General features: G+C 43.9%; 1 protein-coding gene across 5 annotated transcripts in view; it reads left to right on the top strand.

The window, feature by feature from the left end:
* ralgapa1 (Ral GTPase activating protein catalytic subunit alpha 1) overlaps nt 1-18,074 on the top strand; it is a 63,980-nt gene that overhangs the window by 6,965 nt on the left and 38,941 nt on the right. For 2 of the 5 annotated variants that reach the window (XM_080043056.1, XM_080043058.1), the window contains exons 7-24: nt 129-244; nt 619-757; nt 868-1,076; nt 1,608-1,931; nt 2,621-2,800; nt 3,272-3,343; nt 3,506-3,654; nt 3,798-3,921; nt 4,056-4,202; nt 4,852-4,942; nt 5,562-5,726; nt 10,477-12,285; nt 15,229-15,353; nt 15,734-15,968; nt 16,723-16,911; nt 17,185-17,355; nt 17,462-17,655; nt 17,764-17,862. In XM_080043056.1, the coding sequence (XP_079899182.1) occupies nt 129-244; nt 619-757; nt 868-1,076; nt 1,608-1,931; nt 2,621-2,800; nt 3,272-3,343; nt 3,506-3,654; nt 3,798-3,921; nt 4,056-4,202; nt 4,852-4,942; nt 5,562-5,726; nt 10,477-12,285; nt 15,229-15,353; nt 15,734-15,968; nt 16,723-16,911; nt 17,185-17,355; nt 17,462-17,655; nt 17,764-17,862 (4,538 nt within the window). The remainder of the gene's footprint in view (nt 1-128; nt 245-618; nt 758-867; nt 1,077-1,607; nt 1,932-2,620; nt 2,801-3,271; nt 3,344-3,505; nt 3,655-3,797; nt 3,922-4,055; nt 4,203-4,851; nt 4,943-5,561; nt 5,727-10,476; nt 12,286-15,228; nt 15,354-15,733; nt 15,969-16,722; nt 16,912-17,184; nt 17,356-17,461; nt 17,656-17,763; nt 17,863-18,074) is intronic. The other 3 variants (XM_080043059.1, XM_080043057.1, XM_080043060.1) reach the window with 3 other exon arrangements.

Consider the following 18,074-nt stretch of genomic DNA (forward strand, 5'->3'; position numbering starts at 1 on the left):
AAAACAATCCATTCACCTCACTCCATAGAATGTCTAGGATAGGATTTGGAATTTCGTACATGACCTAATATTTTCCAGAATTGCATTAATGTTACTATTAAAAAATCCCATCTCAACCTCCCTTACAGCTCAGGTTACCCCAGAAGAGATCACCCCATTGGTTCCTCCCCAGTCAGGTGACAAGAACCAGGAGGACCTCACTGCTTACTTTCTAGAAGCTCTGCTGAAATACATGGTAAACCAGGTATACTCATCCCTTCTTACTAACACCTCTAACACTCATTTCTTTGCACTTTCACACTGTGATTCTCTCTTAATTCCACAACAAATGAACATATTGAGGAAGCAGGTTTTAGGTCTGTCAGTTGCTGACATGATCATGAAGGAAACCTGATAGTTGAATCTAATCTCTTCCTGATATCACTAACTCACATACACACTTTGTTGGTTCCTGTATTTCCTCTTCTTGCTCTTCAAGCAAACACACTGTACATGCAGTCACACTCAACCTTAAACAATGGTGCTCTTCTCCGCTTGACCCCGATATTGTGTGTGTGTGTAATGATATCATTGTAACAGGAGCTTGTTTGTCTTTGTGTGTGTTTTTATGTCCACCAGGCCAAGTCTCTCGAGTGGCGTTGTAAAGAGAACCATGAACGTGGCTTCAGCTTCCTCTTTGGCCACTTCAGGAAGTTTTACCTTCCTCACATCTTCCCCAACTTTGCCACGGAAACCAGCCTCTACAACCCGATACTGGGTCAGTTTCTTTTTTTTTTATAGTCTACCGATAATCCATAGGAACACATTGAATAATAAATGTTGTATTATTGACCCCCATCAATTGAGATTTTCCCTCTTTCCCTGCAGACGTGCCTCCCATGCGTCCTAAGCCGTACTACAGTGTGGTGCGCCGGGAGCAAGATGGCGGTGAGACGGTGTACTGCACCAAGGAGAGCTTCCTCCAGGCGCGAGTCATCTTCATCCGCTGGCTGGTGTCCTTCTGGCTGGAGCCGCGGCCCAACGCACAAACACAGATCCCTGGGACAGAGGGAGAGAACGTCCCCAAGAACATACAGGTACACACATACACATTTAGCAATAGAAGGCCAAGTCTGTTTCAAGCCACTGGAAAGTTCCTTGTAGCCTACTTTATTAGGAAACCCTGAGGTGGGAATATAAAGGACTGGAACTTACACATTTTTCATAAAGATTTTCTTGATTAATCCATTCTTATTCTTTCTATAAAATGTAAGAAAATAATGAAAGATGTTCTAGAATCTAGATGATGTGTTTTGTCGAACAACAAGGCCCAAGACCTTAAACCTATTCAGGGTTTTAAATTGTATACATAATTGTATATATTATTGGAAAACAGGAAATAATCACTTTAGAGAAGCATAACATATTGATTGTATTGTTAATAGTTATTGAAGTATTGTTGAAAAAGGACATTCAATATTATGAAATGTTCCATTACACCAGATTATAACTGAAATGGATAGAACAATGTTGTTCAGGAACTATCTTTATCCATCTGGGACAATTTCTTCTGATTTCTATTGGTTTATTCTCTTACCGCATTGTTTAACTCTTATGTTGACCTGCAGCGAGCAGCAGCCGGCCTAGCAGCCCGCTCTGGAGGCAGCTCAGAGGACAGCGGTGGAGGCGGGATGCGGTCGGACAGCCACCTGGACGGCAGCGTGTCCCTGTCTGGACCAGGTGGGAGCAGCCTGGGCCTGTCTGGAGGTCTGGGGACCGGGGCAGAGCCAGAACAAAGCCACTCCAACACATCCACACTGACAGAGAGAGAGCCCAGCTCCTCATCACTCTGCTCCATAGATGAAGAGCAGCTGACAGACATGGAGGTGGTGAGGAGAGTACTGACCAACTCCAGGACCAACGTCAACTTCATCACTGAGATCTTCAGACAGGTGACTACTACATTGATGTAAGCTTATGTCTGCATTAGGAATGGATCCAGGTGGTATTTTCTAAATATTAGATTGTATGTATCATAAATCCAACTTTTGCTTTTGTTATGCTTTTGTTATTTCCAACTACAAGATTGTACATGGAAAAGAAATGCTTCCCTTGGGGGATACTTTCAATAAAAATAACAACAATACAGTATATGTTGTGTAATATGAATGTATGTTGAAGCCAATGTAAACCCAAATCCACAAAACCCTTCTTCCTATGTAACTTGGGGAGTTAGTTGCTTGATAGTACGCATCTGATACTTAGGCATATTTACCAATCCAAATGAAAAATTAAGTTAAGTTTGAGAAACTTTCCTACAGAAATTTGCTTTAGATGAGGCTGTCTGTGCTCTGGTTCTTATTACACAAATGGTATGTTGTACCAATCACAGCAGTTCTCTGCACGATCGTTCAATAAAAACAATGACTGCTGCCATGGAGACCGTTTGATACGGACACGCCCACACAGTCCTGTCAAACGGTCTAGAAAGTAATTTTATTTATTTTATTACTAAGTTTTATAACATTTATGAACATTAATTTTTTCAATCAGTTTATTGAGACACCCAATATTGATTTTTAATATGTTAGACCAGGTTTGCAGAGGCTTTAAATGTTTATATATGTCCCTACCATTCTAGGCGTTCCTCCTTCCCATGTGCGAGGCTGCGGCGATCCGTAAAGTGGTGCGTGTTTACCAGGAGTGGATCGCTATGGAGGACAGGCCAGTGTTCATGAAGGAGCCAGACGAGGGCCCGTACCCCATAGCAACGGGCGGCAGTCTGGATTCAGGCTCCCAGCTCGGAGACAAGGACGATGAGGTGAGGCAGTAGCTGGAGTCAGTAGTTCATTCCTTTTAATGATTATAATGAAAGTGTGCCATGTGTGAGCAGGTTTTTATGTAATGATTGAGCTGAGCCAGTCCACTTACAAATTGAGAGAACATTTTTCATTTACTTTTCATATTATCCTAGGTATGGAAGATTTGTATTCTGGGCTGTGCTGCACCAATGTGCTACTTTAATATTTTGCTACAGTATTCAGCCAAACCAATTACATTTATAACTTTTTATGACTTCCAAACTTGACTCCAGGGTGATTTAGATTTTGGAGGTCAAAGGTTACGGCAGCCTCACATATTGAGAGGTTACAGTGACCTAGTACGATTCTGTTTCCTAGGAGATTTTCCTTCTTTTAAAGCATTTTTTCTTTTTACCACAAAAATCACTCAAGGCCACCGAAGATGATGGAATAGAAACGAATTGTGCGTGTGTATTTTCTCTCTTCCTCAGGGAATGAACAAGTCGGTTGACAGTGAATTGCTGGAGTACAGCGTTCATGCAGGAGTTCAAACTACACTACAGGTATGGTCCTGACACTAACTAAAGTATGTGACTGTCCATTCCATCCATACGCACACAACTATATTTCTGTTTCTTTTTATACTGCTCCTACTTCAACTTGTCCTTTTTTAGAAATGGTTTTTGGAGACATTTTACATCCCAACCTTCTTGTGTTCTTGTCAGGTATTTATCACACACTCTTCCAACGTTTTCCTCATGGAGCCGGCCAACGACATCAAGATCCTTTTAGAGGAGCACGTTGACATGTGCAAGAGAGTCCTGAACATCTACCGCAGCCTCGTCATGCACGAGACCATGGACCAGAAAACATGGTAAAAAAAACAAAAAACAACAACAATGAACAGACACCAGATACATCCATTAATCACACCTGTTTCTCTGGACTGGGAGACACTATAGATGCATTTAAGGTTCCATTATATTTGCTTCCTTTTTCAATGTATGTGTTTTGTAGGGAGCAGATCTTACTGGTTCTGCTGAGGGTGACCGAGTCGGTGATGAAAAGGCCTCCATCCATCATGCCCCAGGGCAAGAAACTCAACACACTGTCAGGCAGACTGGCTGGACCCATCTTTCAGGTATATTTACAATTATCACTATATCAAACTGAACAGTTATGGGTATAAAGCCGACTAGCTTACTGATATTTGGTTTTGATGAGTTGAGAACTTTAAAAAATAAAATCTAATTCCATTCCCTTCTTTGTTCCCAGACGCTGATAGTGGCCTGGATCAAGGGGAACTTAAACGTCTACATCAGCAGAGAGCTGTGGGACGACCTCCTCTGTGTCCTCTCCTCTCTCACCTGCTGGGACGAGCTGGTCACCGAGTGGTCCCTCACCATGGAGACCCTCACCAAGGTACCGCATTGAGTTATTTAAATCACCAGTATTATATCTACAGTGTATGAATGTGAATCAGTTCAATTTTTTTTTTTTTTTTTTAAGATAATTTTTTGGCATTTTTATGCTTTATTGAAAGTGTAGAGACAGAGTTGAAATAGGGCAGAGAGGGGAGTGACATGCAGAGAACGGCCGCGGGCTGGAATCGAACCCGGAGCTAAGGGCGCCCCTGTTCCTTGTAATGTTTTAACTGGAATGACTGACTTCAACAGAGTTGTGACTGTCTTGACCTGAAAGATGAACAGTTAGCTTTTATTATTTTTTTTATTCAAATGAGTCATCTGATTTTCAATTGAGTTGCTGATAATGGTCATTAGAGCATTAGAGGACTGATGAGGATGGCACACGTTTATTTGCTGTTTCCATGACATGATCATTTGTGGCTTCGCTTTCATTATGTTTCTCCTGTGCTCTGACATTAATGTGAATGTGACTGGATTATGTTGAAGCCAATTTTAAATTTTCCTTTGGCATCTGGAAAAAAAAACAGCTCTTTGCTTTAACTGCTTGTTTAAAATCACAACAGTTATGTTTATGCCATCTTAACTAGTATCATTACATAACAATGAAAAGTCTTAACAGCACTGTGTATGTCTTTGCGTCGTAGGTGTTGGCCAGGAACCTGTACAGTGTTGATCTGAATGAGCTGCCTCTGGACAAGCTCAGTGAACAAAAGCAGAAGAAACACAAAGGGAAAGGTTGGTCCCTTTTTCCTTTTTTATATATATAAAAAAATCATGCAGCAGAACTCCGTGCCAGCGGATCTGAAATACAGACAGACATCATGTAGTCTGGAGCCTACTTGCAACAATGGAATATAGTTACAATCCACATACACAACAGAACCCGTGGTTTCATATCTTAAGATGCAGTGAATACACTCTCTACAATTCTTACAATCACAATTCAAATGCAAGATTGACGATACAAAAAGTGCACAATATAAATCAGAGAATAGAAATGTGTATCACAACTTTACAAGAAATTTTCGTTAGATTATATTAGATTAGATTAGATTAGATTCTACTTTATTGTCATTGCACAGGTAATGACAACCAGTACAACGAAATGTAGTTTAGCATCGTTATAGCAGCGTTATAAAAAATAATACATAAGACACAGAATGCAGTTGATCATCATAGTTAACATATTCAGTCCATTATTAAAATGCATATAGTTCTGGGGGATCAATAGAGTGCAGTATGAATATAAAGTGCAAATAATACATAAACCACAGAATGCAGTTATAGATGATATCATGTGTGTAGTTCCAGACAGAGGTATCATACGTCCTGAACCGTCCTATCTCCCCCCCAGGCATAGGTTCAGAGGGCCAGAGGCAGATAGTGGACCGTTCCTTCTCTAAAGGCTGGAGCAGAGACCAGCCAGGCCAGGCAGCAGCCATGCGGCAACGCAGCGCCACCACTGCTGGCTCCCCGGGCATCGAGAAGGCCAGGATCATGGTCCGCCAGAAGACTGTAGGTCAGTATATATCCACCCTAACCACGCTCCTCCTCCTAGGCTCTGTGAGTTACAAATGTCCCCTTCTATCCCCCCTTTCTGGCTTGTCTTTCTGTCTGACAGGAAGCTGCTGTGTCATATGCTTACTGTCATTCGTCCTCCTTTTATGCAAAGCCTTCAGCTGTGGCCATCAGAGTGAAAAGAAATGATCAAAACACCACAGTGTAAGACCAGATGAACCAGATAATGAAGACTCATGCACATGCTCTCTCAAACTCACAATACACTTTATTAAATGTAACTTAATTCCCATTTCTCACTTTTTAATAGAGTATGTTGTGCTCCAATTGTCCCAAGATGCATGTATAACAGAATGAGGTAGACAATGATACAGTTTAGTTTAAGGTAATTGTGTTAACATAGCCTGATATCAAAAATCCCAGCAGCTTCTCTGGGCCTACAAGCTGCATTTTACCTGCTGTAGCACCACTTGTAAAACCTCCCTTTGAGAAGGAAGTTCGCAACATTCTAGCCAACACTCTGGTATGGAGTTGTTTTTGCTGCACATTTTACGTGACATTCCATCTGCACTTGGAAATGAAAAAAAAACCATAGACTTAGTCAAACTGGCAGACATCCTCATGTAGCCGTTTACTGTAAGTTAAGCTATGTATCATGTCCTTAAGATGAGATTTGAGCAGTACAGAATGCCAAGCTGCCATCAGCCTCTCACTCTCTCACTGTCTACCCTCCAGAGCTAACCCTGTCTCACTCCTCCTTCACTTTCCCTGTCTCTTTCCCTCTCTGTCCACCACTGTAAACTTCCCATTTCCCACTCTGTCCTGTCGCCTGTCGGTTTTCTTGTCTTTTTCACCAACCTATCTTCCTATGCTTGCTCTATACTCTCTACCCCTACTCCCTATTTTCTATTTGCTCCATTCAAACTTTTTACGCCCTCTCTCTACTCTTTATCTATCTACCTCTACCTAACTTGAACAATACCACCCTTTTCCCTCTTTCTCTCATCTTTTATCACATTCTCTGTTCTATCTCTCACTCTCTTTCCCCCTTTGTTCTGCCTACCTTCCACCTGTTCTTGCCACCTCTTCAGCCCTGCGTAGCTGTTCTACTGGAGACTCTCTGCTGTCCTCAGCCTTTATCCGCAGTGCTAAGAGTGCTCCCACTCTGGCCCCACCTCTTCCTGTCCTCCTCCACCACCACCCTTTACTTCCCCCCCTTGCCGACCAGCTGGCAGGTACACACTCTTCGCACTTCCTGCCTGCCTGCCTGCCTGCCTGGATACGTTACTTCTCTGTACGTCTGTCAGAAACTGAAACTTTTTTTATGCCCGTCGTCTTGTCTCGTCTCATCGTCACCGTCCATTTGCCGTTACTTAAGCAAGCGTTTGCATGTGCTCCATCATACAGGCATTCCGTGTCTGTCCCGGGATGAGCAGTGTGATCTTGAGACATGTTTGAACGTCAAAGACGCATTATCAGAATATGAAATTCTGATCAGAATTGCTTTCCATTTTTGCATGTGACGTTTTGTAAATAGAGAACATTTGGTGAATGCAGTTATTTTTCCGGGTTGCCCTGTTGTCTTTTTGGTACAGTGTGTAGCATTAATTGGCATTTTTCAGAACATACTTGAATGGAATGTTATATTCATAAGTATGTTTTATTTATAATGGATTGCATTTATGTAGCGCTTTTCAAGGCACTCAAAGCCCTTTACAGGGTTCCAGGTTCCATTCATTCACACACAGTCATACTGGTGGTGGTAAACTACGATAGTAGCCACAGCTGCCCTGGGGCAGACTGACGGAAGCGTGGCTGCCAGTCAGCGCCTACGGCCTCTCCGACCACCACCTCAAACATACAGCAGTCATACACATTCACACCGGGCAAGGTGGGTGAAGTGTCTTGCCCAAGGACACAACAACCATGACACAGGTGGCGGGAATCGCCATTTTTAGAAAAAGCCTTTACTATCTACATACAAGTGGGGTGCGCCGCCATGTTACTACAGTAGCATAGAACGGACAGGCTTAACGACCTTATGCATTTTCATATATAGTAGTGGGCGTCCCCTGGAAATGCACCTGTTGGATGATGCCATCTTTAGTAACTGCCTTATTGACCTTGAAGGCCACCATAGCTTCAGTAAATACTCCGAACGCGAGGAAGCCATACCACTATCTGCCGCTAAATACTCTTGATATTCCACACTGTACAGTTAATACTCTAAACTCCTTAAACCTTGATCCTCCTGGTTATGCTTACTGTCATTCATTATTACATGAGATGGTGCATATGCATTTTGTCTAGAATAGCAGCCTTTTTACTGGTTAGGCTTATGTATATCTGTTTCTGTTTAAATGCTTGCATGACACTTGACCTACCCCTTTTCTTGTCTGCTTGCCTGCAAAAATGCATCTTTTACCAACTTACTTCATTCCTGTCTATATGAACACAATAGCATGTCCCTCTGCCATGTATTTAGCTCTTCAGCATGCAGCATGCAGCATGCACTGTTACAACCACTTACTTCCCCTCTGTGTCCATGCCCTTCCTGTTAACCTCCCTATCACTGTAGTTGAGTGAGATGTCTTACGGTGGCATCTCATTTGACTCTTCCAATTCTTTTCTGTAGGCAGTGGTGATGATTTTGCTTCATCGTATTCTGTTTGAATTACTTTCATGTGTTTTTTTGCTTGTCGTTTACTTGCGTGTTTACGTTTGGTGTGTGTCTTCTTGTGGAAGTCTCTTGTAGATGATTGCGGCTCTATATATACAGGGTTTTTCCTGGCTCAGAATGGGCCTTTGGGGGGTCAGTACGCGACCGACTTTTTTTGGGGTCGCGACAGTAAAGGCAAACGGTTTGTGTATTTTAAGAGGGGTGGAGCTCACTGACGCTTATGAAATCACAATAAACAACCTATATATGAAGTCAAAATACTAATAATGACTAGGCCTACCTATTTAGGCCTAATACTTTAATTGTTTCTAATTGTTCTAAACCATGGAAGAAGGTAGGGCTGCTCGATTATGAAAAAATCATAATCATGATTATTTTGAGTAATCACATTGTGTTATCACGATTATTAAAGACAGTTAATCATTGATTTAAGAACATTATGCATTTATTTTACTTTTAACAAGGTTTTTTTCTAATAACACCATGACTTTGGACTTTAAACAAAGGCCTAATTGAACTGAAAACAGGGAGAATAGAAATAGGCTAAATAAGTGAAACATATTTTTAATAATTAAAAAAAAATATGTCAAAATAAAAATAACCAGTTGTAAATGGTGTTGATAGGGCACGTCTTTTGCTAGCATTGAATGTAAGGGCATGATTTATTTATGTCATGGAGCTGGCTGGATAGGCAGTTGCATTGTAGTGTTGACAGTTGTGGTGGCAGGAGTCAAGGAGCTTTAAACTTCCTGTGTTTTTATTCATTGATTGCTTGGTCATAGACCACTATGATTCGACTTAAAGTGAATAAACAAATTGGTCGGTATGTTTAGAGGTGCAGATCAGGTCGTATATCACTTTTCTTTCTCTCTCTCTGTCTCTCTCTCTCGGTCGCGTATGTCACGTTACTCGCGTGTGACAAATCTTGCACATTATTTTAGTCTGTTGTGAGTCTGAAGTGTTTTCAGACAACACAATTAGTTTTACCTTTATTCTCGTCATCTAGAAGTTTTTCAAAACACCCGGCAATGCGCAACATCTCCCTCCTACTCTGGACGAGCCGATAGCTAAACTCAGGTAAGGGAGGGGCCGAGCGGAGCTCACGACTGAAAGGGTGCGCTGCATTTATAAGCCTGCATGCCCCGGCGAGCGGAACAATGATAGTTTAATAACGATTATCCCCGACCTGATTTATTTTTTTACAACTGAGATTGCAAGTAATATGACTGGAATGGCGCGGAAATGGAAACACATTTGGAGCCGTTTTAAGTAGATTTTTATTTATTTATCTATATATATAAAAAAAAAAAACACTTTGGCGCTGAGGATTTTCCTTTGGCGGGCGCTAAAATTCCTTTGGCGGGCGCCAACATTTTTTGAATGCAGGAAAAACCCTGTATATATTGTGCCACAGGAACATAACACATGTCAGCATGAAGGAGGAAATGAAACGTGACTGAGGTTAACATCTATCAACAAGGAGCCAGTTCATGCTATTTCTGTTCTAACTTTGCCTGCTGGACACAATCTGTCTATTCAAAGGATATCTGTTACTCATGTAACCACAAGTCAGTTATTAGAATGACCTCACTCCTACACGATCTCAATTTGTGAGTATTGTTAAGGCAGACATTTGAAGAGGAGGGGTATTTCATAATACTGATGTTCCTACAATGTATTTCCTTGGCAAACAGTGTTTTCTGGTTGAGGTTGATGATAATTAACTGTCTCAGCCAGCATTAACTATATCCATGTGGCACCTAGACAGACAGGAGTTTATCAGCTTCTACTGTTTATACAAACAGATTAGGTGTTAAGATCCACATCCCAATTTGATGTCTACTAATGACCATGCTTTGGTGACGTGATTGAAGACTATATATTAGATTGCTGTAGCACTCGCTCCTCTACGCACAAATAAGGAAATATGATAAATGAGTAACAATTAAAAAACAAATTTGAGGGATTTTTTTTTCCAATCAAATTAAAAGTGTGTGTGCATGTATGTATATGTTACCCCCCTCCTGACTAACCTCACTCCCCTCTCCCTCGTCTCCCCCCTGATCACCAGACCTTGAGGACCCGCCCATCACTCTGACGTCCCGCCCCTCCAGGATGCGTCACTCCTCCCAGAGCGACGAGGCCCCTCCCACTTCCTGCTCTGAGCTCTTCCAGGGCGGGGCTAGTGACCTGGAGGCTCCTCCCCCCTCCCTGGCCCGGAGCAGCAGCGCCTCTGACATCATGGAGCCCTTCATCGCCGAGCGGGTCAAAGGTGAAGACCCCCAGAGGGATCCCACTGCGGTCCCTGACACCCCCCACCACCAACACACCACAGCTAATTCCTCACTGTCCGCCAACAGCCAATCGGCTCAGGCGCTCCCACACCCCCCCACCTCCCCTTCTCCCACCCCTCCTCTTAACTTCTCCAATGGTGTCAATGGTGTCATGTCCTCGTCCCCAGAGGGACAGGATCATAATAGTACAGTTCAAGACCAGTGCTGGCAGCAGGTTGGCTCTCGAGGCCAAGGTTCTAGTTCCGATTGGGTAAGTGACTGGGATTCTGCCTTCAACTGTTCGTCCGAAAAGGAAATCGACAGGGAAGAAGGGGAACTAGTTCCCGGGGCGGAGGAGGACGATTTGTTCTCCTCCATTAGGGACTACCTCACTCAAAAAGGAGGAGAGAGAGATAGTCCCGGTCAAGCTCTAGAAAACAGCGTTGCACCTTTCCCCGTACCTAGCGTGCAATCAGGGGTAGCAAGAACACTAGTAGAATGCACTGGACAGGCGGGAGAGGCAAAGCAGGTGGTGAGAGAGGACAGGCAGGTAAGTAAAGCCGTGAGACATAGCAGTGTGGATTCAACAGAGGAGAACGAAGCAGAGCAGCGGAGCATCTACGAGTGCCTGGAGCTGCAGTGTGAGTGGCCATCACCCGTTAGGGGCAGTGCTAGCTTAGAAAGGGAAAAGAGGGCAGCGGGTAGCACAGGAAGGGAAGGGAAATGTGATGTGTTGAGGGAAATGGGAGAGGAGACACAGGACGACAAAGATTCAGCTGCAGGTTTAATCAGACCAGAGAATACCACGTTCGAGTCGAGCACAGAGTCAAATCAAAATCCCCAAACTTCAGAATCGACCAAATCCAAAATGTCCCGTATTGCCAACAAGAGGCTCCATTCTGGTGCTGCTCACGTCAGCTTCCGTCCTTCCACCGAGTCGGTCCAGTTCCACAACCCCCTGGAGAGCAAAGAGGCCCACTGGAAGGCCAGGCTGCGCCGCCTCAGTCACTTCCACACACACAGCCATTCGGCCGGGGAGAGACCTGGAACTGGGCCGGGGTCAGGGGCAAAGCAAGGAACGGGCAGCGCAGGTAAGTTTGCCTCAGTGGCTGGGATCGGCCATAGAGCAGGGGGGCATGAGAAACTCACCTCCGTTACGGATAACAGCGGAGCAGGGAACGCAGCGGTTGTCGTAAGCCTGGACAACAGGGCGGGTAGCGCAGGGGACAAGGACAAACAACACCCTGGCTCCTGTGTGGGGTCCAGCCAGGCCTCTGAGGCTCACCCAGAGGCCTTACCCAGCAGCTCCGTGTCGTCGGGGGTGCGTGGCCGGTTGGGACGTTCGGCCTTGCGATCTCGAGCGTCCCGGTCCCGCTCCCAGGAGCCCGGCAGCAGCAGTGCAGCGCGGCACCACCAGGGGGCTCTGCTGGGCGGAGTGTATAAGAGTGTGGTGCACGCGCTGTCCTCCAAACCCCGGCCCCGAGGTCAGGGCTCCTCCCAGGGCTCATCGCCACAGCGGCAGTCCCGGGCCGCCATGGGGGACGCCTCGCTCAGAGACCTCTACTCACACGTCCTGGGCTACTTTGGACGCAAGACGCCGGCGCCAGGTGAGGGATCGCAAAGAGCCAAGCGCTCACAAAGGACACCACAGATACAGCAACATTTTGGAAAGACAAGTACTCACAACAACACAAACACCGACAACTCTCTTTTTTCTTTTTGGCTGTTTTTAACTTTGTTATCATGGAATGATATATATTTTTTTTGGCTGACACTCATCATCTTGCTGCTGGACTGAAATTCAAAGCTCCCTGTTGATGTGTTTCCTCTTGAACGTAGCCCCTCCTCCAGCCTGCCTCCTCTCCAGGACCCCCCTCCCTCCCCTCATACCTTCACTCCTGTTCCTCTGCCTCGGGAGCCCCCTCCCTACTCTACCCATCTTCTTTCTTCTAAGGGCTTTGGGACTTTTTTTTAACTTCCTTTCCTTCTTTCCCCTCTTCTTCTCCTCCACCTCCTCCCTCTCCTCGATGTTGCATGTGACCTCCTCGGACTCCGGCCCCTCTTCAGCTGCACAGGAGGAAACAAACACAAAAGCACAACTGCCTGTAGAGAGATAAAATGGCAGCTTAAAAGAAAGCACACTTTACACGTGTGTGCGTGTGTAGGTATGAAAGTTGAGATTGATGTTAATTGTTTAAGAAGAGCAATAGTAAAAGCTGCATTAATACATAGAAGTAAACATATTGCTGTAGTTCATCCTCAGGCCACTAGAATGCAGCACAATACCTTATGTGAGATGGCCAGCTTGATAATCATGGGACTTGAATGGTGGACAAGGGCTGTGCACTTTCACAACAATCCCCAGTGGTTCTGGATTTGCCTTGTACACTGCCCCAAGAGAATATCAAACATGATTGGTAAAGTGCACATTTGAATCAGCTGTACAATACAATTTATCTATTCATTGGCGCAACAGACTGTAGAACTGGGTTAAAATGATTTTGTCTTAAGGTTAAGATGTTCGATTCATCAGCGATTCGTCGCCTGAATCGGTCTTGATGTGGAAATACTGTTGCACAGCCACATTCTATCTCTGTCTGTCTTCCTCAGGCACGTTGCTTGACAACTTGAGACAAATAGTACATACTAATCGTCTATGTGTTTGTCTTCCTTTGTGCCAAATGTTTGGAATTTGCCACTTATGATAATACAGAAGAGGCCCATATTATCTTGAAATGATAGTCAATTCTCTTCAAGGAATTAACTATTGACAGCTACTTCACTTTTACATCTAAGGCAAGTTTAGTCAACCCCAGTCATCTGGAACTCGGTGCAGACTAAAACCTGATCTTATTTGCCATGTTTGTCATGCTGTGTGTTCAACTACTTAAGCTCTATGACTGCTGATGGTTATGTATAATCCTTGTTCAATGAACACAGGTGGAGCCATCTGTCAGGGATTTAAAAGCTCTTCAACAAAACTTAACAGATCACAGCGCTAAACATTTGCATGTCCGTGGTTAGAATGATCTTTCACAACCAGCATCTGTGAAAGGAAGCCATGCACCAATTTCACCAAAGTCTTCACTGACAGGCCGATTGACAGATATGCCAATGCTCAGAACATGCAAATATTCAGTGCACCGATTGCGGAGGTGAGGTGTGGGGCTATGTGATATATAACTGCTAACATCACAGCTAAGAATTTCTATAGAGCTACTTCAACACCAACCCTTCTATGCGGTAGTCCAGTGTGAAAAATATGTTGTATATACGTAGGCTTGCAAGTATTTTTTCAGGCCAACATATATCTATACATAATCACACTCCTGTCGTCATTGTTTTTGGTGATGTCATGGCAAATAACCATCACAGTCTAATAGTCTGTAGTGTGTAGACACAGCTATATTAATGGTATTTATAATATAATTAGTAGGCTAAGAGCTATGCAAATAACGTACTCATTATAAGTGAGTATTGATAGATGTTAATGTATATGAAGAGTTAGCCGAGTTAACCCGAGCAACACTCAAATTCTGGGCTGTGTTAGTTCGGTTTGTTCTTCTACTTCAGCTCCCTCTGTATGATCAACGTGGTGACATGCTCTTTCTTCTATGCAGATTAGAAATGATTGCACAAGACCTCTGTGATTTGAAACTTTCTCCTTTGTTGCACAAGTGACCATATCTGGGACAGCAGTGCAGTGTTCCACTCATAAATCCTAAAGGGAAATTGTGCATCAAAGTGAAATTTTCCTTAGCTAGGTGGCAGCAGAGTAAATACATTTGATTCTTTAAAGTTGAGTAATGATCATAGTCCTGCCATTGGGCTGTGGATGGAGCCAGGCTTAATCAGCCACTACTCTCAGGGATAAAAATAAATGAGTTTGTTAATTCAGCTGGCAGCATATTTACTCTCATCTTTGGTATAGATCCTCTTTGCGCTCCGAGCTCACAAACTCACACCGACCGCTGTCATTGCTACCAAGCTAACGGCAACATAACTCATAGTAACATACAGTAGCTGCACTAATGATATGCTGCCTGGGTGGACCTAACAGGATGAAACGCTCTCTGTGCATGGTGTGAAATAATAACTCCTCCTGCATTGCTTTTTCTGGTGGGTTTGCCTGCTGTGTTGTGGCTTTATTTTGTTTTATAATTATTTTTTTTTTGCTAACTTTGGGGCCCACAGTACATACACATCAAGACTGCTCTTACAGTTTAGAGAGAGACGCTTCAGTTTGTTGTATGGATATAGTGACATCTTATTTTAATATATGAGCGCTTTTGTATTTGAAATTGAAAGGAACTAAATTACAAATAATGTAAAATAGTACATATATTATACTTTAGTGTTCAGCAATTCAGACTTCATTATTGAGTTTTGTGTCTGTGAGCTGTTTGTGTGGGTGTGGATCTGTCCCTGTCTATCACTGTATGTGTGGGTGTGTGTGTGTGTGTGTGTTTTCTCTTTATATTTTTCAACATCTCCCCTTCATTTCTGTGTGTGCGCTGTCATCCTATATCTGCCTCTCCGTCTGCCTCCAGTCAACAAAGAGGAGGTGGTCCAGAAGGCTCGTCCAGTCTCCACTGACGTAGGAAGCACCAACCCAAACTTCTCTGACCTCATGGACGAGTTCATACAAGAGAGGCTGAGGACCAAAGGAACGGCAGTGAGTGTGACGCACATACACTCATACACACACACACACACACACACACACACTCACAGGCTATAGTGCGTAACTTAGTAATTTAAATACATTTTGGTTACATTTAAACCATTGCCAAACGAGTTGACACAAGGTTGATTAATCCTATCAGCTCCACAAAACACTGTATTGTGCCTCCGACAATGGCACAAGAATTCCCTAAGATTAACCTCATGTGGATACACTGACACACTGACTGTGTTGTTGTAATAACTCAGAATTCCTCATGGGGGCGACAGAAGTTACCCACTATACTGTAGCTTTAAAGATTGACAATGAAGTTTTGGAAGAAGCTTAAACAATCCCTGTTTTATACCCCTACCCCTTTCCTGGGTACACAGGGTCGCCGTGGCAGCAGCCCGGGAAGCCTGGAGATTCCCAGGGACCTGCCGGAGCTCCTGGAGGCGGGTCATAGTCCAGGGTTCCGGGCCTCAGACGATCCCCGACCCATCGATGACCCGGGGGTTCCCTCTGAATGGACGTCGCCTGCAAGCGCCAGCGGCTCCGATGTCATCAGCTCAGACAGCCAGTCGGACTCCTTCAATGCCTTTCAGTACTCCACCTGCAAGTTTGATAGTAAAGGAACCAAATACTTTTTTTCCCCTAATATATAATATCTGAGAATCTGATAAAGTACGTTTGACACATTTCTATTTAAAGGTCACATATTATGATCATTTTCAGATTCAATATGGTAATTTAGCTTTTTACTAGAAATAGTTTTCATGGTGTAGTGTCCAAAAAAAATTTATTTTTCCCACGGTGCCATTGCTGAATCTCCTCCTTTCAGCCTCTGTCTGAAACACACTGTTTTAGAGCCGTCTCTTTAAGCCCCGCCTTCCAAAAACCCCAGTCTGCTCTAATTGGCCATGCATCTAATTGCTGGTTTGTATCTATCGAGGTATTCAGGGGTATATAGGGGTGTCCTTATCACAGGTGGCGGTATTGCAGGGGCGTGGCTGCTCCCCTTTTGACATCATAAGGGAAGAGAAAGCTGACTGGGGTTTCTGAACACAGGTTTTTCAGGAGGTGGAGCAAAAAACTGAGGGTTGTTTTTCTCATACTATGGGAACCTATTCCCATCGGAGACTAATTTTAATGTTGAAAAAACAGGGCATTTTGCATAATAAGTGACCCTTTAATATTTCCACAATTGTATTTTGCTGTACATGATTTATCTTGTCGGAAGAATAATAAATGATTGCTTCTGGGAATTTAACAAACTTTAATATTAAAGTAGCAAACATACCGCGGGAAACCCCCTTTTAAAAATGTGTAATGCCCAATATCTATTTATTTAAATGTATTTTTCTTCTCTTTTTTTTTGTAGATTTTCCTTTCAGCTCCGAAGCCTGTGGCGGGGGAGTTGGGTCAGGAGGAGGAGGAGGTCGAGGCAGCTCACTGGACCAGGACAGCCTGGGAGGGGGCACAGCATCCGAAGAGCACGAAGTGGCCAGTCTGACAACCCTTCACCTCGACTCAGAGACCAGCAGCCTCAGCCACACCATCACTGTGACTGGTATATGGACACAGCATTTACACCTCTGTGGCTACTGTCTTACTGCCGCAGACACAAAAAGCAACAACCTAAATATGATGTATTAAACTGCAATCATTTACGCAGATCAGTCACTCGATAATACTTTAACAAGCAGATTTTGTTTTGGCTGATAACTCTTAAAAAAAAAAAAGGAATTGTGACTCCTTGGTGACTCATTGAAATAAATAATCACATGTCCGGACTTCTTTTGCACATTTGTTTGTTGTATTTACTGTATATTTCCGTGTCCAGGTTCTGAGAGTGCGTCCCCCATGCATTCCCTCGGAGGCTCCCGCTCCCAGACGCCCTCCCCAGCCACACTGACGGCAGACCACGCCGATCACGCACACTCCCACTCACACACACACCTTCAGCTGGACCACAAGCTCCACAACTCTGTCCTGCAGACTCCAGATGACCTGGGTAACAGTCACACTCAAACTACTTCTACTATGTTGTTGTTGTTGTTGTTGTAGTAGCAGCAGCAGCTGTGAATGAGTTCCTGACCGATCCATTGATTTGATCCTAGAACCCAGTGAGTTCCCCAGCGAGGACTGCAGTGTGATGGCGGGCGGCTCTCTAACCGGATGGCATGCGGACGTTGCCACGGTGATGTGGCGGAGGATGCTGGGTATCCTGGGGGACGTCAATAGCATCAAAGACCCAGAGATCCACGCTCAGGTCTTTGACTATCTGTGTGAGCTGTGGCAAAACCTGGCCAAGGTATGTGCCGGGACACACAATCACTACAAAGACTAGGATACACCACTTAACTGTAAAGATTGTATATTTTGTGTACAAAAATAATAAAAATAAAAATGACTTTTTCAGATAAGAGATAATTTGGGCATTTCTCTGGACAACCAAACGTCTCCACCTCCCCCTGGTCTGATCCCACCACTGAGAATCCTCACCCCCTGGCTCTTTAAGGTTGGTGTGACGGAGGGATCATTGAATGACATCTGACATTAATTAAACTGAGATCTAGATGGGAAACATCTGTGTTTCACGTGTAGCTAATTGTATCATCATCATCAACGTATTCAGGAATTGCCATGTTTTAATTTATTTCCGTCAATATACAGACAATCAAAATGCATTTGTTTGATATGAACACAAAATCACCACATGAGCCAGTTAAC

Source organism: Ammodytes marinus (genome assembly GCF_949987685.1).
Source record: "Ammodytes marinus genome assembly, chromosome: 15".
NCBI classification, from domain to species: Eukaryota; Metazoa; Chordata; class Actinopteri; order Uranoscopiformes; family Ammodytidae; genus Ammodytes; species Ammodytes marinus.